The sequence below is a fragment of the Carlito syrichta genome, unplaced genomic scaffold (genome assembly GCF_000164805.1).
Source record: "Carlito syrichta isolate Samal-C Ts95f unplaced genomic scaffold, Tarsius_syrichta-2.0.1 Scaffold296304, whole genome shotgun sequence".
Taxonomy (NCBI): Eukaryota; Metazoa; Chordata; class Mammalia; order Primates; family Tarsiidae; genus Carlito; species Carlito syrichta.
Window position 1 is genome coordinate 386,271 of NW_007240400.1, and position 19,754 is coordinate 406,024.

Below are 19,754 nucleotides of genomic sequence, written 5' to 3' on the forward strand. Positions count from 1 at the left end.
TTACACCTAGGTATGATGAAGATGTCAAGAACTCTGGAACCAACCAAAGCTCAGCAAGTAAGGGAATCAGAACCTCTCTGCAGATCTGGGGTTGTCAGCCAAGCAGCAGTTATCAGAAAAGATTTAAGTAAAGCATGAAAATGCTGACAGTTAGGGCTAGTGGCAGAGTATGTACATTGAAAATCTCCTGGGTCACTTTTAAACAAAACCTCAACAAAACAAGTTTGACTTTCTTCCAAATGTTTGATACTGTTGAAGCCTCTCAGGAAGAATATTGGAATCATGTAAAAATTTCTGAGACTGAGGGCTCTGAAAATTCTCAGTTACTAATGTTGAGAGTGTATAAAAAATTTTATCTTCTTCTTCAGAGTATCAGATTTAGAGTGGGCAAGATCTGGTCACTAGCCTCTACTATCCTTTAAGAACCAAAAAATTATAGAGTTATCAGGCAATATGATGATTCTGTGGTAGGCTATGTCTATTTTGCTTTCAGAGAAGATTCCTTGGTAAGGGCAAGTGGCTCATGGGATTTTAGAGGTAAATGATGGTTAAAAAAAGAAGCATCACAAGAAATCACACTGGCCCTGGAAAGCTTAACTGACGAAACTGAAATTGAAGCCCAGTTATATGATTTCAGTTTTCCTTAATGAGCCCTCTCTTTTCAGCTCTTATTATAAAGGCAAAGATGTTGGAGCTAAAAACAACAACAAAATGAAACAGAAAACACCCTAGGGATCTTATAGTCAAACTTCTTTATTTGACAGATGAGAAACAGAGGACCAAAGAGAAACTATTCCAAAAAAAAAAAAAATTGGCCAAGATCAAAAACCTCATTAGAATTACAGCATGTTTCTTTATTCCGGGACTAGCACTATAATTTTTATTCTCTTAATTCAACACACATTCTTGCCTGGATAGACTAGAAAGTAAAAACAGCAAATTCTATAAACATCTATGGATGCATTTACATACATTTTAAAAATCCTTTCAACAACTTTCTAATATTGTCATTACCCTCATGTTCAAATCATTAAAAAAAAAAAAAACTAAAGCTCAAAAAATGTTCAAATGTAAAAAAAAAAAAAAGTTCTATTACTTGACCAAAGTCTTACATCAAGATATGAGAGTTGGGATTTCAACTCCAAAGCTCGTCTTCAAGAAACAGCAACAATGTTGATATTGCCTAGTAGCAGAGTCATAACTAGCATATATATGCACTGAAAATATATATTCCAAGAATTTTAAATGCCCTTTTCAGTGCCAACCACATGTAACACGCAATGAAATTTTCTTACAATATGAAATATCTTCCAATAACTAGTTTTTTAATAGACTATTTAAATTTTGAAATTTAAAAACTATTCCTCAAACTTTTTGCATTTACATCAGTTATTTATTGCTTTTCATGACTTTTGTAAAATATTTTTTAAGAAGAGGGTTGGAGAAAGATGGTGGAATAAAACTCTTTAGGCAGCAGACAGCAGACACTCTTGCTGTTGCCTTGCCCATTGTGGTCTTCACAATGTATCTTTCTTTTAAAATAACCCTATCCTTCCTAACTCATTAAAAAAACCTCTCCAATGGCCATGTCCCTTCTCACAATAACATCAACTTGAACAGCTATACATGTATAAAATCCTTTCACAGGGCTAAGGAAACCAGGTGAGAGCTTACAGTAACTGGTTGTAACAATATACTGAGAAAAAACACATTGAAAAGGGTAGGAAGGAGAGTTTTAAGTTACCTAGGTTAACCCTCCCCCAATCCCAGGCATCACAGAATGGAGAGATACCCTCCACTTGAAGGAAAGAGAAGGAAATGATAACAGGACTTTTCCTTGAGCCCCAACACTGGGCCTGCCACAGTAAAATCCAAATAGGACTAACCCTAGACAAATTGTAATTAAATTGTCAAAGACCAAAGGCAAAGAGAGGATCTTGAAAGCAGCAAGAGAAAAGAAGTAAATAACATATAAGAGTTTTAATACAGCTTCCAGCAAATTTATCAGCAGAAATCACACAGGCCAAGAGAGAGAGGACTGATACACAGTGCTGAAGGGGAGAAAAATGCCAACCAAGAATACTATACTCAGCAAATATATTTTTCAGAAATGAAGGAAAGATGAAGGCTTTCCCAACAAAAGCTGAGGGAGTTTATTACCACCAGATTTATCTTTACAAGAAATGCTAAATGGAGTTTTTAAGCTAAAAGCAAAGGATGATGAGTAAAAAAGGAAGATAATTCAGCAAGAGGATATAACACAAAATATCAAAGTATAGAACTCATTGGTAAAATTAAGTACACAGTCAATTTCAGAATAGTCTAATACTTATAACTGTAGTATAGAGTTTAAAAGATATAACTTAAAAATAATAACTACAATTTGTTAAAGGATATGCAATATTAAAAGATGTAAATTAGGACATTAAAAATTCAAAATGTGTGGTGGGGAAAGTGGAGTAAAATCATAAAGTTATTTTTTCCTAACCGAAGGTGAGTAATTATTAGCTTATTATACCTGAAGGAACTGTTATAACCATAAGATTTGTATTTTAAGCCTCATGATAACTACAAAATGAAAACCTATAGTTATTTTTGTGCACAAAAAATAAAAAGCAATAAATCAAAACACACAACCAGGGAAAATCACTTAACCACAAAGGAAGACACCAAGAGAGGAAGAAAATAACAAAGAATCTACAAAACAACCTATAATCTACAAAACTACTAAACAATGAACAAAGTGGAAGTAATAAGTCCTTATAATTACCTTGAGAAAAAAAATATTTGCCAACTGTATATCTGACAAAGGCCTAACATCCAGGATCTACAAGGAACTCAAACATGCCAAAAGGAAAAAACCCAAATAGTATGATTAAAACATAGGTAAAAGACCTGAATAGACACTTCTCAAAAGAAGACATGTGAACAGCCAACAGACACATGAAAAATGCTCAGCCGCACTAATCTTCAGAGAAATGCAAATCAAAACCACATTGAGATATCACCTAACTCCAGTAAGAATGACCATCATTAATAAATAATAATAATAATAATAAAACAGATGCTGGCGAGGATGCAGAGAAAAGGGAATCTTCTACATGGCCAGTGGAAATGCAAACTAGTTCAATCTCTCTGGAAAACAGTATGACAATTTCTAAAAGAACTAGAAATTGACCTTCCATATGACCTAGCAATTCCCCTTCTGGGAATATACCTGAAGGAATTAAAATCATTCTACAAAAAAGATACCTGCACATGCATGTTTATTGCAGCATTATTCATAATAGCAAAAATATGGAACCAACCATGCTGCCCATTGAAAGTGAACTGGATTTTTTAAAAATGTGGTACATATACATGATGGAATATTATGCAGCCATAAATAAGGACAAAATTATGAACTTTGCAGCAACTTGGATGGATTTAACGTCTTTCATATGCAGTGATCTGTCACAGAAACAAAGAACTGAGTATCACATGTTCTCACTTATAAGTAGACCCTGAACAACTAGCATAATACTACAAGAAAGGGATTGGCAGTAGTGAGGCGCTGCCGGGGGTAGGGCACATAATATTAATAAGGGTGTCTGATCCTAATCCAGGCAAAGTGAGGACCAATGGGAGGTCCAAACTTCACCTGTATGCAAATCACTTATGTACCCAATCCAGACTTGCACCCCACATTCTTTTTTTTTTTTTGAGTTGGAATCTCACACTGTCACCCATACTGGAGTGCAGTGGCCGCTCCCAGCCACCGCAGCCTCGACCTTCTGGGCTCCAGCGATCCTTCCGCCTCAGCCTTCCAAGTAGCTGGAACTACAGGCGTGCACTACCATGACCAGCTCATTTTTTAAAAATTTATTGTAGAGATGAGGTCTCGCCAAGTTGCCCAGCGGGTCTCGAACCTGCGGGCTCAGGCAATCCACTCACCTCAGCCTCCCAAAAGTGTGAGATTATAGGCTGAGCCACCGAGCCCAGCTTACACCCCATATTCTTAAAGTAAAAAATAAATTACCTTGAATGTAACTAGATTAAATTATTTAATAGAAAGACACAGAGTAGATAAATGAATTAAAAAACAAAACTCAACTGTTTACTGCCTACAGTAGACTCACTTTACCTGTAAGCACACATATAGAAAGTGAAGAGATAGGAAAATAAATGCTATGCAAATGGAGCTCAAAAGACAGTAGGAGTAGCCATACTTATATCAGATTATACAGACTTTAAGTCAAAAAATTACTTTAAAAAAAAGACAAAGATGGTCATTATATAATAAGGAGGTTAATTCAGCAAGAGGATTAATAATAGTAAACACACATGCATCCAACATTAGAACACCTAAATATATAAATATTAATAGATCTGAAGAGAGACTGCAATACTATAACAGTAGAAAACTTCAACACTCTATATTCAGCAGTGGACAGATTACCCAAATAGAAAATCAGTAAGGAAACATAAGACTTAAACTATATTCAAGAACAAATGGATCTAGCAGATATGTACAGAATATTTCATCCAACAGATGAAGAATATACATTCTTCTCAAGTACACATGGAACATTCTCCTGGATAGATCATACGTTAGGCCAAAGAACAAATATTAACACATTTAAAAGACTGAAATAATATCAAATATATTTTCTGACCACAGTGCTATAAAACGAAAAATCAATAACAGGAGGTATTTTAAAAACTCATAAAAACATAGAAATTAAACAATATACTTTTGAACAACCAATGGGTTAATGGAGAAATTTTAAAGGAAATGTAATTATTTCTTGAGAAAAATTATAGTGGAAACACAAGCCAGAACTTATGGGATGCAGCAAAATAAGTACTAAAAGGGAAGTTTACAGCAACAAATGCCCACATCAAAAAGGAGAGATCTCAAATAAACAATCTAATATTGCATCTCAAGGAACTAGAAAAACAAGAACAAGCTAAGTCCAAACTTAGTAAAGGGGAAGAAATAAAAGTCAGAGAAGAAAAGTGAAATAGAGACTAGAAAAACAATAGATAAGATCAATAAAATAGCCGGGCTCGGTGGCTCAGCCTGTAATCCCGCGCTTTGGGTGGCTGAGGTGAGTGAATTGCCTGAGCCCACGGGTTCAAGACCCACCTGGGCAACTTGGCAAGACCTCATCTCTACAATAAATCAAAAAGTTAGCCAGGTGTGGTAGTGCGCGCCTGTAGTTCCAGTTACTTGGAAGGCTGAGGCTGAAGGATCGCCGGAGCCCAGCAGGCCGAGGCTGCAGTGGCCGTGAGCGGCCACTGCTCTGCAGTCTGGATGACAGAGTGAGACTCCAACTCAAAAAAAGATCAATAAAATGAAGAGTTGGTTTTTTGAAAAGATAAAATTGGCAAACTTTTTGCTAGACTAAGAAAAAAAAGAAGACTCAAATAAATAAAATATTAGATGAGAAAGGCAACATTACAAATAATACCACAGAAATACAAAGAATCATAGGAGACTATTATTAACAACTATGTGTCAACAAATTGAATAATCTAGAATAAACAGATACGTTTCTAAATGTATGCAACCTACCAAGATTTAATTATGAAGAAATATAAAATCTGAACAGACTGGCTAATAAATAACTAGGAAAATTGAATCAGTAATAAAAAGTCTAACAACAACAAGAACAAAAAGATACCAGGACCTGATGGCTTCACTTTTTAATTCTACTGGACATTGAAAATAGAACCGATAATAATTCTTCATAAACTCTCCCCCCTCCCTGAAAAAAATATTGGAGAGGAGGAATTATTTGCATTCTACAAGGCCAGCATTACATTAATGCCAAAGCTAGACAAAGATACTACATAAAGAAAAAAGAAAACCACAGGCCAAACTCCCTGATACAAAATGATCAATAAAATACTAACAAATTCAACATAACTTTAAAAAAATGATTTATCATAATCAAGTGGAATTCATCCAGGGATGCAAAGATGGTTCAACTTATACAAATCAATAAATGTAACACATTACATTAACAAAAGGAGGAACAGAAAACATATAATCATTTCAATAAATACAGAAAAAGCATGTGACAAAATTCAGTATCCTTTCATGATTAAGAAAAATAAAAAACTCAACAAATTAGTTATAAAGGAATGTACCTGAAATTTTTTTCTCTAAAATTTGAAATAAGACAAGCATGCCTGCTCTCACCACTTCTATTCAACATAGTACTAGAGTCCTAGCAAATCAATTAGGCAAGAGAAATAAATAAAATACATCCAAATTGGAAGCAAAAATGCTAAATTGTCTGTTTGCAAATGACATAATCTTACATATAGAAAACCCTAATGATGCCATCAAAAAACTGTTATAATAAACAAGCTCAGTAAAGTTGTACAATACCAAGCAACATACAAAAATCAGTAGAATTTTTATATACAACTGTAAACTAGCTGAAAAAGAACATTATAAAATAATTCTATTTATAATAGCTACAAAAAAATACTTGGAAATAAATACAAACAAACAGAGGAAAGATTTCTACAGTGAAAACTATAAAATATGGATGCAAGAAATTGAGAAAGATGCACAAAAATTGGAAAGATATCCCATTTTCATGTATTGAAAGAATATTGTTAAAATGTCCATACTACTCAAAATAATCTACAGGTTCAACTCAATCACTATCAAAATATTGATTACATTCTTTACAGAAATGGAAAAGCAATCCTAAAAATCACAAATGATCCTGAATATCCAAAATAATCCTGGACAAAAAGAACAAATCTGTTGGCATCACATTACCTGACTTCAAAATATACTACAAAACTATAGTAACCAAAACAGCATGGTACTGGCATGTAAACAGATTCATAGAACAATGGAACAGAGTAGAGACCCCAGAAATAAATCCACACATTTATAGCCAACTAATTTTCAACAAAAATGTCAAGAGCACAAAAATGGGAAAAGGATAGTTTCTGTAATAAATGGTGTTAGAAAAACTAGCCATCCACATGCAAAAAAATAGAATTAAGCCCTTATCTCACACCACATACAAAAATAAACTCAAAATGGATTGAAGATTTAACTGTAATGTCTAAAACAATGGGGTCTTACATGGGGGAAAGCTTCTGGACAATGATTTTTTGAATATGACCCCAAAAGCACAGACAGCCAAAGTAAAAATTGACAAATGGGATTATATTATAGTATAAATCTTTCATACAGCAAAGAAAACAATCAACAGAATGAGAAGACAATCTACAATATGGCAAAATATAGTTGTAAGCCGTACACTTGATAGGGATTAATATTCAAATTATAAGGAAATCAAACAACTCAATAGCAAGACAACAAATAACCTAATTTAAAAATGAGCTAAGGGTCTGAAGAGACAAAAGGTTTCAAAAGACAACATACAAATGACCAATAGATATGTGGAAAAAATAATGCTCAACCTCACAAATCATCAGGGAAGTGCAAATTAAAACCAAAATGAGATATCACCTGATACCTGTTAGAATGACTGTTATCAAAAAGATGAAAGATAAATGTTGGTGAGGATGTGGAGAAAAGGGAACACTTGCACACTGCTCATGGAAGTGTAAATTAGTACAGCCATTAGAGGAAACCATATGGAGGTTCCCATTGTTGGTGGAAATGTAAACTCGTACAACCTCTGTGGAAAACAATGTGGCAATTTCTAAAAAATCTGAAAATCAGCCTTCTACATGACCCAGCAATCCCCCTTCTGGGAATGTTCCCAGAGGAACACAAATCACTCTATAAAAAAGATACCTGCACACACATGTTTATTGCAATATTATTCACAATAACAAAAACATGGAATCAACCGTGCTGCCCATCAAAAGTGAACTGGATAAAGAAATTGTTGTATATTTACACAATGGAATATTATGCAGCCATAAAGAAAAACAAAATTATGAACTTTGCAGCAACCTGGATGGAATTAGAGTCTATATTACTCAGTGATTTATCACAGAAACAAAGATCTGAGTACTCACTCATAAGTAGACCCTGAACATTTATCATAATATATAAGAAAGGGATTGATAGTAGTGGTACACTGCTGGGGCAGGGCACATAACATCAATAAGGGCACACACACTTTACCTGTACGATGACCATGTATGTACCTAACCCTTGATTGTACTCCCCATTTTTAAAATAATTAAAAGAAAAGAAAAACCATATGGAGGTTCCTCAAAAAGTGAAAAATAGAATTCCCAAATGATTCAGAAATCCCACTTCTGGGTACATAGCCAAAAGAAATGAAATTAGTATGTCAAAGAGATACTCCCTGCGCTCCCATGTTCATGGTAGTATTATTCACAATAGCCAAGAGTGGACTCAACCTAAGTGTCATCCATAGATGAACAGATTTTTAAAAATGGAATACAGACACAATGCATTTAGCCATTAAAAGAGGGAAATCGTCATTTGTGAAAAGATGGGTTAACCTCGAAGGCGTTATGTTAATTAAAATAATACAGGCACAGAAAGACAAAAACTGCATGATCTCACTTATATGTAGACTCTAAAAAAAAAAAAGTTGATCTCATAGAAGTAGAGAGTAGAATGTGATTACCGTGAGCTGAAGTGGTTGGGAGAGAGAAGCACTGGGGAGATATTGATCAAGTATACAACATTTCAGTTAAATAGGAGGAATAAGTTCAAGAGATCTATTGCACAACATGGTGACTATAGTTAATAAAAATAAATTGTATTCTTTAAAAACACTCAGAGAGTGGATGGTAAGTGTTCCCAACACAAAATGATGAGATAATGCACAGGTTAATTAGCTAAATTAGTCATGCCACAATATATAAACACTTTAAAACATCATGTTGTACTCAATAAATACAAACAAATTTATCTGTCAATTTTTAAAACATAAGACTGGACACAGTGGCTCACGCCTGTAATCCCAGCACTTTGAGAGCCTGGTTTGAGACCAGCATGGACAACTTGAAGAGAACTCATCTCTACAAAAAGTTAAAAAATGAGCTGGGTGTGACACGCCTGTAGTTCCAGCTACTTGGAAAACTGAGGTCGAAAGATTGCCTGAGCCCAGGAGGTAGAGGCTGCAGTGGCCATGAACATGCCACTGCACTCTAGCCTGGGCAACAGAGACTCCAACTCCAAAAATAAATAAATAAAAATAAATTTATGAAGAAATGCAACCTAAAAGATAACATGTCAAATTGATACACTCTGTTTTGGGACTGTTTATTTATTTATTTGCCATTTGTGTTTCCATATTTGAAAGATAACGTTATCAAGATAGAATAGTTATCCTTATTTCTTAAAGTGTATTCACTATTGTCTAAAGTTCATGTCAATTGGGATTATTGCTGGCATCGTTGGGGGATGAGAAATGCACGAATGGAATCCATTTGCACTTCATTCATTGCCAGATTTAGTTTGGCCTTTGCCATTTCTCACTGGAGAATGCTCTAGTTTGCCATGAATGTTACGGTGTTTTTTAGCCAACAATCAGAAGGGCAAGAATAGGCACAAGCAGCCAGGTCTGAACACATGGAGAGTCCCACAAGCTCCAGCTGCTCTCTGAGCAGAATGATAGATTGAGGCAGAGTGGTGTAGCAAAGGTACAGATGGAGGAATACAACCATTGCCAAAACCTGAGGCACAAATCTGCCACGATGAGCAAAAACGGTATCTGATGTGGGCTAATGACTTGGCAGAAAAAAGATGCCTTACACCTTCATGGTCTCCCTCTCTTCAAGTAGAGTCAGGCCCTATATGAGACTATAGGACCTAGTGAAGGGACTACCCTTTGTGCAGTCAGTAAAATACAGGAAAATAAATATCCCTGGAGCTAACTCATTAGCGCATGAAAGCTGGATTGTTTCATTGGCAACCTTTATCTCCATCACAATTTTAACTGAAAGCCAGGAATATATCACTGTTTTAACTACAAAATGACCCCTTTCCCCCCTCTTTATTCTTTATGCAAATATTCATTATCACTCAATGTATTCCAGGCATTATGTCAATAACTAGATATATAGATTAGTATATACCTTGCGCTGATTTTTTTTTTTGTATGCTGCATGCCTCAGTTGTGATTTGAATGTTGTTGGTTGACAGTAATAATCCTTCTACATTGATCTCTTTTGACATGATTACTTACAGACTTATTTGAGTCTCATATCCTTTTGCATAAGTTCAATTTAGCCTGGTATACCTTGGGGTGCTTTTGTTTAGATCTGTATGTGTTTTAATGGGAATAGATTGTATGCAATTTGTTTTTTAATGTCTATCTTGCTTTTATGCCTCCTTGTGCTAGTGGCAAGCCTCACTGAATGGAGAATTTCTAGAATTTGCATATCTCCTTTCCTATAGATTAAAAATGTTTTACGCTTCTGAAGTGGCTAAGGCAAGCAATGCTTATTTATTTTTTTATTTATTCTAATGTATGTGTCACTCTCCCTCCCATTTCCCTGATTTTTTTAACAATTGCGAAGGGAAAAAATGAACTGTTTTTTTCCTACTTTCTTTTTTTTTGAGTTGGAGTCTCACTCTGTCGCCCAGACTGGAGTGCAGTGGCCGCTCCTGGCCACCGCAGCCTCCACCTGCTGGGCTCCGCGATCCTTCCACCTCAGCCTTCCGAGTAGCCGGAATTACAGGTGTGCGCTACCACACCCAGCTGATTTTTTGATTTATGGTAGCGATGAGGTCTCGCTGCCCAGGCGGGTCTCGAACCTGCGGCCTCAGGCAATCCACTCACCTCAGCCTCCCAAAGGCGCGGGATTACAGGCTGAGCCACCGAGCCTGGCTTTTTTCCTACTTTCTTACACAATTACTCAAAACTACACTTCTGATGCCAGGCGTGTTTTGTTTTTGTTTTCCTTACACACCAATTATCCAGTGAATGCCAACTGGGTGTCCTTTAACTCAATTTTGACACTATATATGTGGAGATAGAGTCAGATCCCACAGGTTGAGTCCTCAGTCTCACAAGACTGCCCCCATTTCTGATACCACTTCTGTTGTCACCTGTACTTCTGACCAACCAGCTATAAGTTGGGGTTCTCACAGCCACCTCTTAAGTTGTGATTAATTTGCTAAAACGGCTCACAGAATTCGGGGAAACACTTTACCAACATTTACCCATTTGTTATAAGAGATATTACAAAGGACACAGATGAAGAACTGGATCTATGGAAAAGGGCTCAAATTGTACATATCCTTTTGGGGCACGCCACCCCAGGCTCCTCCATATGTTCAGCAATCCAGGAGCTCCTCAAACCCAATCCTTTGGGGGTTTTAATGGAGGCTTCATTATGTAAACATAATTGATTACATTATTGGCCATCGGTGATCAGCTCAGCCCTCAATCCCTCTCCCCACCCCAGATATAGGTGTGGGACTGAAAGTTCCAACCTTCTAACCACCCACTTAGTTCTCCTGGAAACCAGTCCCCATTCTTAGGCTATCCAGGAGCCCATCAAGTCACCTCATTAGAATGAAAAATGCTCAGATCACTTAGGAAATTACAAAGGTCTTAGGACCTCTGTCTCAGGAATTGGGGCAGAAAACAGTATGTATATATTTTGTATATCACACATTATATGACATTTTTTTTTTTTTTTTTTTTGAGTTGGAGTCTCACTCTGTCGCCCAGACTGGAGTGCAGTGGTGGCTCCTGGCCACCGCAGCCTCGACCTGCTGGGCTCTGGCGATCCTTCCGCCTCAGCCTTCTGAGTAGCCAGAATTACAGGCATGCGCTACCACGCCCGGCTGAATTTTTGATTTATTGTAGAGATGAGGTCTCACTGCCCAGGCGGGTCTCGAACCCGCGGGCTCAGGCAATCCACTCACCTCAGCCTCCCAAAGGCGCGTGATTACAGGCTGAGCCACTGAGCCTGGCTATGACATATCTATTTATGTATTTGTTTTTATTTCCTCACTATGTATCTGTTCACTCATGCTAGTGCAACGTAAGCATAGGGTGGGTGCTCTCTCCCCAGAATTGTTGAGTACTAAATAAGTAAATAAGTAAATTTAGTATAAAAGGGATAGTTCACTTTATATTATTTAGTGCCTGGTATGTATGTATTATGTTTGTATTTTTGAGACAGAGCCTTGCTCTGTCACCCAAGCTGGAGTACAGTAGCACAATCACAGCTCACCGCAGCCTCGAACTCCTGGGCTTAAGTCATTCTCCTGCCTCAGCCTCCCAAGTAGCTGAGACTACCAGCATGCACCTCCATGCCTGGATAATTTTTTTTCCTCTATTTTTTGTAGAGACAGGGTCTTACTTTATTGCCCAGGCTGGTCTCAAACAGCTAGCTTCAAGCAATCTTCCTGCCTCAGCCTAATTCCTCCCAAATTGCAGGAATTAGTTCCCCTGGAAACCAGTCCCCATCCTTAGGCTATCCAGGAGCCCATCAAGTCACCACACCTGGCTTGGTTTTTATTTATTCTTAAACAATACAAGAATTCTGTAACTTCTGGTACATATTGTAGTTTTCCTCAAGTGTTTATCCTCAGAGAAATTAAGTTTCGAGTGTTTATTCATAAGTGGGTTCTATAAGGATTTAATCTTTTATTCATTTAACAAATATTAATTGAGCCTACTTTATGCCAGGCTCTGTTTGGAGGCATTGTACAAGAATGGATAGAAGTTCTTCTCTCAAGGATATCACAGATAACTGGAGAGTTACTACAGACAATAATTCAATTAATTGGGCAGAGATCTATATAATGTGCTATGGCAGATATAGAACAGGGTCTCCATTTTTTTGAGGGACCTAGCAAAGGCTGTACCTATGACGATGACATTTTCACTGGCACTGGAAAGACAAATAACAGAAATCATTTTTCCTTTTTTAAAATCAAACTCAGAGTTCCTTCAAACATTTTTTCTTCTTTATTGTCTGCTTTATTAAACCTGTATTCTAAAGGATCTTCATTAATCTGATATGCTTAATTCACTCAACATTGAGCAACTACTGTGTACCTTAGTCTCAGGGGTGAGGGTACAGCCAAGAATAAGACAGACAGGACATCCTATAACTAAGAAAAACAATAATATATAATTGTTTATGAGAAATGCTAGACAAGAGGAACATGAGGTAAGAGATCATATACAATTAGCATACCTAATCTAGTCTGTAGGACCAGAGGAAGCTCCCTCAAGGAAGTACTACTTCATTTATCCAAACATGCATGGCTTTATCCCCATCTGTTCACTGAGATGATAAACAGTAGTGCAGTTCTGTCATATACATTCGGGACAAACAAAGCCCTTTGGCACCTTACTTTGGCAGAGATAGGTCTTAGGAGAAAAAAGAAAGGGCTGAGTTCTTTAAGCCATTCAAATATCGTTACATGGCAGAGCATCAATTCATTGTTAATTTGAAGGACTATTAGGCACAAAATATTTCTAACTCTACACAACCATGTCTAGACACCACCTGCCAAGATGATCCATGCTGGGCCATTGTTTACTTGTCTGGCCCTGAATTCTATCTATTTCAACCTACTTTCCACCCTGGTTCTGGCTTGCTTGACTCTCTCTATGCCAGTGCCAAACCACTATTCCACCTACAACCCACAGCTGCCTTCCTCTGTTCTGGACCTCACTGGCCCTTCCTGGTAGATTTCTTTCTGAATACTATGTGCTATTTTACACATCTTCCCCATTTCTGCTGGGGCTGGTGCTGAACTCCAAGGAACTTCTAGCCCCAAAGGAAGTCTCATTACTTTTTAGAGGGTGACAAAGCTGTAAAGCAGGATCTCCAGATCAAAGGGCTAAGGATCATTTTGTTCAGTGTAAAAGAAATTCTGGCTAAGATGTAGTTATAATAAATTTATTGCTAGCCTAAATTTAACCACTAAAGTTTTAAAACAGCATTCTGTCAAAATAACTGAAGAATCTTGTGACTGTTAAAATCATCTTAGCCTGTACATTTAATGACTTTTCTATTTTTCAATGGTTGTTTTCTCTCCCTTCCCCATTTTTTCTCTAATGTCAATTTTAACCAGCACCGTCCATTTCAAGGTCACACCATTCAGATTTAGAGCATCTGCAGGGAAGTGGGCCATCAATTAAGAACTCCAAAAGTCTTGCTGAGCTACTGGGATGTTAGGGACCTGGTTGCCTGTAAGACAGCAAGAATCCTCTAGATGAACTGAAATGTTGTCTACTTTTATTCCCTTCTAAATAAAATTCAAGTTAAAAAAAATTTTTTTTTTAAGAACTAACCACAGTCCAGATTTTGTTCAGGGATAGGAGCAAAAATACAATTAATGGCCCTTAGATGAAGGAGCTCAGTATTTGGGAATAAACTGAAGTTTTCCATGTGATGGGGTAAGAACCTTGATAGAGAGCTGGATCAAGAGCCCTTGCAGAGGAGGCAAAAGTCCCATTTGTAAATAAAGATGGCATATTATAATTTATATTATATGTTATATATATATTATTATAATATGTTATATATTATATAACAGGCAGCAGAGTCTCCTAGCCATGAGGTTCATTTGGCATTAGGGATGAAAACTGACTAGAGCAAACCTGACTTTCCTAGAAGAAAGAAATCCCCTTCTACCCAGGAGTCTTGACTTCTTAGCATTTTGTCCTTGTAGTGTATTTAAAACATAATCTGTCTCATTTTACAAGGTCTTTGTGTGTGTGTGTTCCTCAGTAGATGATATAAACATGAAAGAGAGAAGTCTTTTAATTATCTCAGAGTATCTCCTCTTCCCCCTGTGATGTAGCAAAGTGCTTTGTAATTTTAATCATAGTAATAATGGTAATGGCAATATTAATGTTAATTGATTTAATAACAATAACATCTTCAGTCTCTTATATAGTACGTATTACATCCCAGGCACTGTTCTATTCAATTCATACACACACACGTACAAGTACGTGTACATATGCATGTGTATGTATATTTGATTAAACATATAGACACTGTTATCCTGATTGTACAGATAAGTGAAGCATAGAAAGATTAGTTTGTCCAAGATCATCAAAACGAGTAAGTCACAAACTCGAACTTTGAAGGCAATAAAGCCTGTCTTCAGAGTTCTTTCTCTTAGCCACTAGTACTTGTCCATAGTAGTGACTCAGTAAAAATACAGAGGATGCAAAAAAAAATGTATACACATTTTTAAAAAGGAAAAAATACTGTGTTAAAATTATAGTACTCAGTATATACCTGCCTGTCACATGGTGTCCCTAGCATTCATTTGAAGGTCATACTATACATTGCTACTGTAATTCAATTCAACTTCGTAAAGTAATACATAAATAACAGCTCTTAAAATGTGTATACTTTTTTTGGCACCCCTGGTATTTGTTGAATTTGTACTTAATAATGATAACACAGAAAACAAAACAGGTTAAATGCTGTGTTCCTTAGATGTGGAAAGATTCAAACAACATGAAAGTACGAGGTAGAATAATGTAGTGGAAATAGAGATCTAGGCTACATTCCAGAACGGTTTCGGACACTGGCTGCATGTGTCGAAGTTCCTGAGACCCTCAGTTTCCTCACCTATAAAGGGAACATTTATAAATGACTTCTTTTGAAATTTTAGACTTTTTTATTACCCATGTGCCCTTCATGATGTCATTATCTTTATCCATCTAAATGGTTATTCCAAAGTTGACAGATGGATATAAAGTATGGGAATTAAAACATTGATAAATTTTCTCTAAAATCACAGGTCTATGATAGCAAAGAAGAGCATTTATAAGATAATATTCTTCAAGGAGAATGTTGAAATTAGGACTAGAAAAACCAAAATTTGATATGATACCATAGGACTTTGGGACCCAATTGACCTGAATACTAACCCCAGTGCCCCCATGTGCCATCTGTATGTTTTGGAGGGTAAATTACTTAAACTTGCTAGACTTTCATTCCTCACCAGTAAAGCAAGGATAACTATACCTAGTAGAGTTCTTATGAGCATGAGAAATACTATGCTAAAGTGCCTGCCACCCAGTATTCAATAGATGATGGTAATTAACTTTTCAGTCTTCATTGATGGGTCTCAAGATTCAGCTGTAGCAGGATCAGAGTTGTTGAAAACTGTTTCCTGCCAGTTCCTTGTTTTAAATGGGAATACTCTGTGTTGGGTAATATAAGGATAATAAATTTAAACTGTGTGCCCTACCATCAGGGGAATTCCAATCTACATAATATGGATGTATTAGTTCAGTTGCCAATAATGAAGAAAGCACTGTCGACCAGTTCAGAGTAGGAAAAATATATCTCAGTCAAATATGCTCAAATAAGGATATATACTGTAAATAATAATAGTATTGCTGCATAATGAAGTAATGCAGTAAATTTTCACTTAACTTTGTGGATTCTTGAAAACTGTGACTTTAAATGAAACATCATACTATATAACAAAACAAATTTTACCATAGGATAATTAATATCAACAAGAGTCAAGTTCATACAGCATACAGCATGTAGTTTTGCGTAAAATCCCAGTTTTCAAGAAGCTATCAAGGATGTTAAGTGAGGTCTTACTGTAACTTATTGCGATGTATGTATATAATGCCTTTTTGGGCTCATTGGCTATCTAAATAATTTCTCATCATTGCAACTCACACACTGAGTTAAAGAAAAATTTAATTCCAGCATAAGCCTTGTCATAAATTCTATTTTTATTACCTTAATTTGATATGACCTTAGAATTTAATCTTAGCTCAAACTTCATCTGAAATGAGCAATTATTGCTGTAATTCTTTTGAAATATTAAATGCAAACTTATCTAACTGTCCAGCTCTCCAACAGGATATTCTTTAAAAGGATTGTGTACCCTCAAAAGTTATTTTTTTAAAAAGCCACTCATCACTCTTACTGAGCACATCAAGCAACTCTCGAGTTTGACATTTCTTAAACATTTCTTCCCCAGATTTTTATTGGTGAGATATCCATGTATTTCATAAAATCAACAAGAGAATCCCTGATTGCTCAGGAGAAAACAATTCTGACTGGAGAATGCTGTTACCTGAACCCCTTACTCCGAAGGATCATACGATTTACAGGTGAGTACGAGAGCATGGTGAACTAAGCTCTCACATATAGGTTAAACTTACTAAGCTTACTAAAGGTGAACATGCTTAATAAAATAAACTATGGAACTATCAACTTTAAAAGCAAGGGTTCTGATGGGATTTTCCACGAAGTACAGAAATCGGAGCCTAATCCTAGTGCCAAGTCAAATTTTTGACCCTTGAAGTGAAATGGTACTAAGTGGTATTAAGTTGTGATTATAAATGATTTCAACTTTGATTTTTTTCCCCCTACACAGCATTTATCTGTGATTCTCCCAGGACATATAGTTTAATATTGACTAGCTATTGCTATATACCCTTTGACCAAGTCAGGCAACAGTGGGGGACAGTAGGGGACACCAACAAAATAAATTTAGTAATAATCAAGTTTACTGACAAAGATTCCCCATCCAGTAAGTTTGTTATGCAGGGAATTTAACAAAGAGTGGGAAATTTCATGTATTCAGTTTCTTGAAAATAATGCCTTTACAAAGTTGGAAAACTAATACTAGTACTCATGACAAGAAATAATGATGGCATGTTTTACATTCCTCCTTCTAAGACTTCTATGAAAAGTCCTGAGGTGCTATGGGTAATAATTAGAGATATGGGGATGGATATATATGAGTACAGTTAGGAATAGAAATCTTAGCATTCCTATACATTAAGTATTCTGTAATGATAACTATGAGATCCTACAAATATTTACTGACCAGATTTTCAAGAGAGCGATGATAAAACTCCCAAAGTGTGAAGATGGCTGGTATTAAAACAAGCCATGATACTGTTTTGAAAAAATAGAACTGACAGCTGAGATGGTGAGGATCAGAATACAACACACAAACCTTTTGGTAATCTTAATACTTATTATTTTTCTGTTGTAAGAAAAGGTTGACTTTCCTCAAGTAATAAAAGACCACATCAAAAACAAATATGCAATAAGTTCTGATTAGAATGGGAATGAGGAAAGTAGTACAGCGGGAAGTCTAAGAAAATCTAATTTAAAAGAAGTAACCCTTAACATTAAAATAGTCTGAAGCATTTTACTGATGGCATTTGCAGAATAAAAGTTTTTCAAGGCTATGGAAGTCTGAAATTGACTCATTGAATATACCCAATCAATACGAAGCCACTACTGTCCAGTTCACTCATGCCAAACAATGGTTCCTTTCAAAGATATCCAAAGTTTGATCACTTCCCAGAGTGGTTAGATAACAAATTATCAAGGGGAAAATAGAAGAAGAGAAGAGAACATTTATTATATACAACACTGAACTAGACATTTTATATACACTCTTTCATTTAATCTACCCAACACCCTGTAAGGTATTTTATAGTCCTAATTTTACATTTGAAGAATCTGACAGAAAATGTGCTAAAGTAATTTTTCCCAAGGACTGTATGTCCACACATAAGTTTATACGTAATTTGATCCAGGATTTTATGCACTGTCTGATCTGCTTCCTGCACATGTAATTAAAGCAAGTTATTCAAAGCAGAGGTTTATTACAATTAAGTGGAAGTATCTTTAAAAGTCACTGTTATTTTTTCTTGGCAAAGATAAGTCATACCTATTTGTGACCCACTCCCAGCTGGTCCAAAGAATGGAAATTTTAACTGGCATTTGTCATTTATATAGGTCTTCATGCATTGGCAGAGAAAGTCTTTGTTCACTGAGGGCTGTCAGAAAACCCCTACCATCCAGGAACCAGTCCTCCATATTGCCTGTTGCGGTGCCTGAAACTTCCACTTGAGATACTGCACTGGGTTGAAGCATGGTTCAGGAAAACCACTGTTAAAGTGGAAATTTGTCACCCCTGGAGAGGCATCAAATTCTCACACTCGTAATCAATGACACATAAGTCCATTTGGTCTATTATAAGTTAATAGAGTGCTGGATCCTGGGGCGATAAAATACATTAAAATGAGATTAGAGATACATTCAAATGAGGATTACAGTTCAGCATCATGAGATGCTGCTTATAAGTAAGGGATGCTAGAGTAGAGAGATAGCCAACAGATAATTTCAACTAGGAGAATTAGAGGAAACAGCATTGAAAGGCAAGGGGGAGTGCTGGGTGAAAAAAATCCTTGCTTCATGCTTTCTCTCTTTTGTTTTATGACCCCAGGATATGTCCCGTTGCTCAAGTCAAAAACTTGGGAGACGCCATAAGCCATCTGAGAACGTGTTAGAAATTCTCATTTTTAGGTCTCATTCTATACCTACTGAATTGGAAAATCTGGGGATCAAGCCTGATAATCTGTGTTTTAACAAGTAATCCTGGTGATTCTGATACATATAAAGTTTGAGAATCACTGGTTTAGGCCATTAAAATTTCTTGCCCGCTTAAGAGGTCTCCCTACATCTTATCTTGCAACTTAGTTCCATCCACGCCAACCTCATGAAAATACCATCTACTGACCATTTTGCAGACATTGATCTTTCTGAAGCAAAAATATAAATTTGTCCCTGCTTAAAAGCTTTCCAAGGATTCCCAGTGTTCTTAACATATCCTACAGAGCCCTTCATGGTCTGAGGTCCTCATGTGTCCCCTCATCTCAAGCAATTCCCACCTGAGGACATCTGCTTTATAATCCCTTCAAAGGGGGGTGTGATGCCTTGCCTCAGTACCTGTTCATGTGCTTCTCCTTCAGACCAAAATATTTCATCACCACACCCTCACTTTAAAAGGGGACCTCATC

The 19,754-nt window shown here is 36.4% G+C and overlaps 1 protein-coding gene across 3 annotated transcripts in view; it reads left to right on the forward strand.

Annotated features, from left to right (window-relative positions):
• PLPPR1 (phospholipid phosphatase related 1) overlaps positions 1-19,754 on the forward strand; it is a 331,759-nt gene that overhangs the window by 278,676 nt on the left and 33,329 nt on the right. For all 3 annotated transcript variants that reach the window (XM_008054538.2, XM_021710637.1, XM_021710636.1), the window contains one exon: positions 16,910-17,042. In XM_008054538.2, coding sequence (XP_008052729.1) covers positions 16,910-17,042 — 133 coding nt within the window. The remainder of the gene's footprint in view (positions 1-16,909; positions 17,043-19,754) is intronic.